The following is a 7,518-nucleotide window of genomic DNA, read 5'->3' as shown; positions in this document are numbered from 1 at the left end:
AAAAAACATCCCATGGTTATAGCTGCCTGTTGTGCCCTGCATAAAACCGGAGAAGCGCACACAAAAAACCCTACACCCTGCTGCCAGGGCAGAGGTGGACCAATTGTCTGCTGAATTTGAGCAGTCAGACACAAGGGATATTAGAAGAGGTAACCAGGAAGCTATACAGTGAGGCAGGGAGGCCTTAAATGACCATTTTAATGGTCAGCCACAGTAGTGTTGTCTAGGGTTACCATCCGTCCGGGTTTCCCCGGACATGTCCGGCTTTTGGGTCTTTAAATAGCCGTCCGGGGGGAATTTGTAAAAAGCTAAAAATGTCCAGGATTTCCCCCCGGACGGCTATCTAAAGACCCAAAAGCGGCTGACAGGGCAGCTGCGCCGGATTGAGCCGCTCAGGCAGCAAAAGCCCCTCCCGCGTTGCAGCTTCAGCACGCCGGTAGCAAAACGGGAGCAGGAGCTGTTTGTGCCGCTACAAAGATTGTGAGTTTTCCCTATGCTAAGAGGTAGTTTTATTCCTTTTTTTAGAACTGTGAAGCTGAGTCCAGAGGGGAGTCCTCTGTGTTTTAAATCTTTATTACCCTCTAAAATTACCTTCCATCCTGATTTTACAGGTGATTTTTACTTTTCTTTATTATAAAATTCTTCTTTTAAGAACCTGATTATCTTTAGGACACTAAAATCAAAAGGTCTGGTCTGTACTTACATTAAAGGCAATTAGTTGGTATATTATTCTCCCCAGGAAAGGGGGTGAAGAGGCTTGGGGGGATATTTTGGGGGAAAGTAGATTCCAAGTGACCTGTTCCTGAATTTGTTTAGATCACTTGGTCGTGGCAGCAATACCATCCAAGGAGAAGGAAAGGAATTTGTGCCTTGGGGAAGTTTTAACCTAAAGCTGATGCAATACAAGCTTAGGGGGTCTTTCATGTGAGTCCCCACATCTGTACTTCAGAGTGGGTAGGGAACCCTGACAGCACCTCTGCACTCACCTGGCAAAATTGGCTTGACTCTGGCAGAGTTGCAACAGTTCTTGGCTTGCAGCATGGTTGGAGTCCCCAGCCACATCTCCTTCTTCCTTGCTATCCACAGCAGAGGTCTCCACCATGGGTTCCTCTTTAGTGGCTACAGTTGCCTGCAGGGTGGTGGGGGGGGGGGGGGGGGGGGGGGGGTGTTCATTGTCATGCGTGTCATTGTAAAAGCTGCTGGTCTGAGGGGCAGCATCTAGTTGTGTTCTTCTCACCTTGTGATATGTCTGGTGATGTTCCTTCGTTTTTACATGGCACTGCCGTTCCATCTCTTGTGTTCCTGTTGCAGCATCCCCTGTACAATCTCCACCTAGATGTTGATGGTTTCTATGGCTATGCTTAGACAGCCTTTTCTCTCCACCATGTGAGGAGATCCATTACATCTTGCCTGCTCCAGGCAGGACTGTGTCTAGTAGCTCAGTCAGTGCGTGGAGCTGGCATGGTCAGATGCATGCAACAAAGGTGAGCAGTCAGGAAAAAGGCATTAAAAACACATGGGGTTCAAAAGAGGTGTGGGGGGCAGGCTTCCAGTCTGTGGCTCCTGAGCAGTGGAGTTCACAATTGTGACTGAAGCAGTCACTGTTGTGGGGCCTGGGGCATTGTGGGATAGCTGCTGGAAGACTAGGACGTTGACACAACCAGTGCAGTGTCTACACTCACCTGGTCTACCAGAGTAGGTTTGCTGTGGCTCAGGAGGTGATGTTATTTTGTTGCTGTAATGGTGCTTATGTTAGTGGGAGACAAATTTGGTGTTGACACATGCATAACTTGTGTCAACCTAATTTTGTAACAGACCATGTGTAAGACCGGCAAGTAACATTCCTGCAGGACAGTGTGAGTGTGTGCACAATATTTGAAAATCCAGTGAGAATTCCTGCTTTTCAGCCATATCCAGCACATTTACTGGCATGAGCAATCCTGGCATTTTTTATATATAAAGCTGTATTGCAATGATTTTGCATTAATTGAACTTTTAGCTTCGTTAGATATCTACAGTAACCCCCTATTCTGCACAGTGCACTAGCCAAAACAACAGCAACAAGTACTAAAATGGCAAACAAGTACTGATAGGAATACTAACAGTACTAGTGTTTCCCAGTCTAGTGCCTTAGTCACTGAGTCAGGAGACCTGGGTCCAGTGCCCATCTCTACCACTCACCTGCTGTGTAATCTTAAGTCACTCACCACCCTATCCTCAGTTTCCCTATCTGTAAAATAAGGATAGGGATTTGTGTGCGTTTTGGTAAAGTTCCTAGAGAGAGTGCATAAACAAAGCATCCAGCAACTGCTCAAATATCCATCAATGATCGCCTCTGACCAGAGGCTGGTGAAGAGATGGGGATTTTTTAAACATTTAGGCAACCAGGAATCTTTAAAAAAAAAAAACAAAAAAAACCCCACCACACACACCCTCCTTGCCAAGACATGAGATGTCAAAGAGAGGAGCATTCAGCACATCCACAATACAGAATCCTTCACAGAGAATAGGAACAACATGAGCAAGAACTTTTACCTTAACACGAACTTCATGAGCTTTTGGAGGAGCAACCTCCACCTCCTCAATAGAGAGCGCTTTACCTGCCTCCCAGATAACAGCAGCCTTGCATTTAATAACCTGTGAAAAAATTTAAGTTACACTTGTGCAAGAGCCTGTAGTCACTAAAAATGACCAGGAGAGTAAATGCAAAAATAATGGCATAACATTAATTTCTACTTCACTGCTTGTATGCATCTTCCTAATTTCAGGAATCCAGAACATTTTATTCCAAGCAAATGTGTCCCTGCTGAGTGACTTTCCCCTTTTATAGGTGGAGTTCCCTTCTGCTAAGCTGTATTATTAGGGTTACCATATTTCCACAAGCAAAAAAAGGGGACACTGGGGGGGGGGAGGAGCCCCGCTCTAGCCCCACCCCTGCCCTGCCCCACCCCCATCCACTCCCTCCCACTTCCCACCCCCTGACTGCCCCCTCAGAACCTCCATCCCCCCCCCCATCCCATCCCCTGACTAGGGCTGGCTTTAAAGAGCCCAGGAATCTGGCTGCACTCCGGCCGGGGTCGCGGGGCTTGGGGCCGGGCTGGAGGTGCTCGGCCGGCGCGCTCGGCCGGAACCGGGGCCGCTGCCCTGGGGCCCAAGCCAGCACAGGGGGTGCTCGGCCGGCGCCACTTGGCCGGAACTGGGGCTGGCGCCGTGGGGCCCGAGCCAGGCCGGGCCAGAGCAGCTGGGGCTGGAGGTGCTCGGCTGGAACCGGGGCTGGGGCCTGAGCCGGGCCGGCGCCGCTGGGGCCCGGCCAGAACTGGGGCGGGTGCTGCCCGGCCGGAAGCCGCCCGGGCCGAGCCACACCTCCCCGGAGCTCTCCTTCCTCCCCCTAGCTTACCTGCTGCTGCCGCCCGCCTGCCCCTGCTTCTTTTCAGACTTCCCGCGAAGATCTGATTCGCGGGAAGCAGGGGAGGGGGAGGAGCAGGGGGGTGGAGCATTCGGGGAGGGGAGGAGAGGGAAGACAACTGTGGGGCCGGACGGCATGGTAAGGCTGCAGCGGCTGGGGTGGAGCAGGGAAGGGGCTTTGTATGCCGAGCGGTGGTTGGCTGCTGCTTTTCTGTCTATAAATAGCGGACCGGGGGGAAATCCCGGACATTTTTAGAAATCCCCCCCCGTCCACTATTCATAGACCGAAAAGCCGGACATGTCCGGGGAAATCCGGACATATGGTAGCCCTATGTATTATGCTACTTCCACTCATTTTGCTTCACTGGGCATTGCCATGGAAGACATTGTCTTCTTCCTGCCTAGTATGAAGATTCAAAGATACCAGCTACAGTGGTAGCAGAGCAGTCTGTCTGCCTTCTGGAGACTGGTGAGAAGTAAGAGATAAAACTGAAAAATACTGCTAGAGTTTTAAACCGAAGCCCTCAAGAGTCAACATTACAGCTAATAGTCCAAGCCAAACCACAGAATGCTTCTGAGAATGGGTCAGTTTTAATGTTTGTATTCCTGGAAATGGTTTTTGAATGATTCCATTTGCACTGAAAGTGGGAGGAGACTTGGAATCTACTTGCTTCAAGGATTTAAAAAGAAATTGTAGCTACTGCTTGAAACCCATATTTGAAGACCAAAGTCTAGCTTCTGTTACTGCAGCTAAAAAAAAAAAAAATCTACACAGACAGAAATAGGGGATGGGCAAGAATGGTTGGTCTGATCTAGAACACCCTCAGAAATTTAGTGCAAATTTTCAACTTGAAAATTATTGCATTGCTAGACACTAGAAAAAAAGGGATTAAGAGATAAAGCATCCAAGGGGCAAATGGTAGAAGTAGAGCAGGTAGAGTAAGAGACCAATTGAGAGAAACGGTGAGGAAAACTGCTACCAAAGCCGTTCTAGTTTTTAAAGTGAATCAACTTTGGCATTGGGCATGGAAGAGATATGGAAAATTTTATTGAACTTTTCAGTCCTATATGGGCAAAAGACTCATGGATTTGAAATACTTTTGCAATGCTAAAAAACAGCTGGCCCAGGATCACAAGACATCCAGCTCAATGAGATTTGTACTATTTACAAAGGAAATGATTGACAAGAACACTGCATTTTATCTGCTCTCAGTTGTATGATACATCACTGTCTTTTGCCCCAGGTTGCAGATTACGTGAAAGCTATTATACAGTAGCCACAGCTTTCAAATAATTTATTTCAGGTATGCAGTCAAGTGTAATTGCACTGGATAAAAAGAAATATTTTCAAAAACAATAAGGGCTCTGTTCAACTGGAACTAGAAAGCTTTTGTTCATGCTATAGCACTGACCCAGGGACCTGCCCCCTGTTTTCCTCTCCTCAAATAAGCCTGAGAGCTCTTTCCTCCCCCACCTATGTCTTTCTCTCCCTACAACCAGTTTCAAAACCCCAGAACCTCCCCACTGTTCAGCTCCCACCCACTAACTTGTCCCAGGCTCCAATGGCAGCCACCTAGTGCTATAGCCCACTCCTCCCTACTACCCCTCTGGATATCCAAAATTCATGTGCTCTTGGCTACAGCTACCTATTTATTGTAATTTAAAATATTATACAAGACCCTAGAAATCCCAAATAAGTTTACACTCCTAACTGAACTGAGCCCTTCATGCCTCAGTCAACCCCACTCTAGGCTGAGGAAGGGATGGGGGGAAAAAAGCAATGCAATAGCTAGGCCACCTATTTACCGATAGCCATGTGCAGTTTAAAAATATTTGAAGAATGGGATTTTTCTAGCTAGGAGTGTACCTTATGAGTAAAGGACAGAAAACCTGCCTAGAAAATGGAATGTTATAACAAAAAGCCAGCTCTTTGACCTTTGAGCAAAGAGAATACTTACTACATTTTAGAAATTTGATTGAAACTCCATACAATATTTATAAGTGTGCCCTGCTTACTTTTCCAGAAGTTTCCATGTCTCAGCCTCTGTTGGAAAGCGGTCCCAGCTGTGCAGAGAATGCTTCTTTCCACTGAAGAGTGACTTTGGCAAGAACATAGGTACTGATACAAACTAGATATTCTCTGTGTGTGCTCAGCACATATCATATGATAGGCCAGCCATAGATGGGGTCATTCAAACATTGTTCAATGAAATTTTGAGTGAGGAAGGACAGCCCTCTGGGCATTTAGGTGGAGCAAAAGCCTCCTTGTGCAGACAAGTTCCACAGAACTTACATAATTGCTATCAAGTTGAGTGGTAGCACATTTTAACCTGGTTCAACAACTGTATTTTATTTAAGACCTTCTGTACATTCGAGATATTTACCATGCTAAGTGTGGTTTATTCTCCCTCCACTATAGCACACCTCAGGTCCTCAAAACAAAAGGTCTCATTGGCTTAGAGTATTATTTGAAATAGCCTATGCTTGTGTCGTTTCATAAACCAGGGCTGGGGGAACATACAGCCTGTGGGCCAGATCTGGCCTGCTGCTTCATTTCATCCAGCCCACGGCAAGCTCCTGCAGTGCAGGCCAGCAGCCTCTATCACCCCCCACTCCCATGGCTGCAGCCATGAGCACCGACTTGCCCTCCCGTGGGGGTGGTGAGAGAGAAACTAGGGTTGCCAGGCCATTAAAAGTCTGGTCAGCTCCATGCAGCTACCAGATGTCCCTGCAGCCCGAAGGAGCAGGGGCATGCAGAGCTTCCCTGATTGCTGCCCCCAGCACTGGCTCGGCAGCTCCCATTGGCCAGAAACCATGGCCAATGGGAGCTGTGGGGCAGTGCCTGCAGGCCCAGGCAGCATGCACCATGCAGAGCCACCTGGTGGCTCTGCCTAGGGGAGGGACAGGCCAGGTGCTTCTGGGAGCCGTGCACAGCCAGGGAGCCTGCCTGCCTCAGCCCTGCCAGCCAGGAGCTGCCTGAGGTAAGTACTGTGTGGCCAGAGACTGCACCCCAAATTCAGCCCCAGGTCAGAACTCCCTCCCATACCCCCTGCACCCCAACTTCCTACTGTACCTCATCCCCACCCCAGAGCCTGCACCCCCAGCCAGATCCTCACTTCATTCTACACCCCTGCGATAGGATCCCCAGGGTGCAGCCTAGGACTGCTGTGCTTGGGCTGTCTCAGTGCTTTGCGAATGTCAAGAAGCAAACCCCTGCAGGTGCTGTTGTTATCACTCAGCACAACTGCACGTGGAGCCCCATACCCAGCTCACTTGTATGAATGCTCCTAAAGCCCTCATGAATCAGAGTGAAGCACTAGCCAAATCCCCCCAGATCCCAGCCTTGTACCTCAGGACTACACACTTTTGCACTACTGAAGATGAACAGTGCAAATTAATTGGTTCACCACACCAATGGAAAGTGGTGACACACCAGCCTTTGCAAGCCTGAGCAGATTTACTATACACTTCAGGCAGACTCACTGGTAAAGTTATACAGAAGTTTGACTATAAATTTTTTTTTCTTTTTTATTAAAGTGAGAGGCAAAAAAGTCAATTTATTTTGGCAACAATTCTAAGCATGCAGTCCAAACTCAACCCTATTAGGCTGGGCAACATCTAGATTAAGCAGTTTCTCACCCCACTGGATATCACAATCCGGAATACACAGGTTTGTCCCTTAAACCTGGGCTAGTCTTCTCTGTGTCTTTGTTGCTTGCAGCATAGGTGGGGGGGGGCAGGAAAAAGGTAAAGCATGGCCCCCCACTCCTTCTCCCATGTTCTGTTTTATACCCTTAGGTCATGTGCTTGGAGAACACAAGTCCAGGCATGTCTGGTGGGCATTGCTGAGTCCCCAGGCAAAGGTGAGCAATTCCCCGCTTTTGGCCTTATTCAGGTGAGTCATTGAATTGTAGTTTCCTTGCTGGACAATGGCTGGTGATTCTGTTCAGCAGCCACCCAGACGCTGGTTACCTTCATTGGCCCTGGGGAGCGAGCATCTGTGCTTCCCAAACCCACAGCATATTTTAGTGACAACCATACAACACATTCTCAACTTCATATGCATTAATGATATACACATTTAGATAGAAAAATGTACTTTCAGCAGATCAT

At 48.2% G+C, this 7,518-nt stretch overlaps 1 protein-coding gene across 1 annotated transcript in view; it reads right to left on the bottom strand.

The window, feature by feature from the left end:
• Nucleotides 1–5,503, bottom strand: part of LOC112115684 (alcohol dehydrogenase 1-like) — a 16,300-nt gene extending 10,797 nt beyond the window's left edge. The window contains exons 1-2 of the mRNA XM_024212847.3: nucleotides 5,422–5,503; nucleotides 2,536–2,637 (exon numbers count right to left, since the gene is read on the bottom strand). Of these exons, the coding sequence (XP_024068615.2) occupies nucleotides 2,536–2,637; nucleotides 5,422–5,439 (120 nt within the window). The 5' untranslated portion in view covers nucleotides 5,440–5,503. The remainder of the gene's footprint in view (nucleotides 1–2,535; nucleotides 2,638–5,421) is intronic.
• Between the last annotated feature and the right edge of the window lie 2,015 nt (nucleotides 5,504–7,518).

This window comes from Terrapene carolina, unplaced genomic scaffold, assembly GCF_002925995.2.
Source record: "Terrapene carolina triunguis isolate 2854851 unplaced genomic scaffold, T_m_triunguis-2.0 Scaffold436, whole genome shotgun sequence".
NCBI classification, from domain to species: domain Eukaryota; kingdom Metazoa; phylum Chordata; order Testudines; family Emydidae; genus Terrapene; species Terrapene triunguis.
The sequence above is the reverse complement of the archived record's forward strand: the minus strand, read 5'-3'. Positions and strand labels throughout refer to the sequence as shown.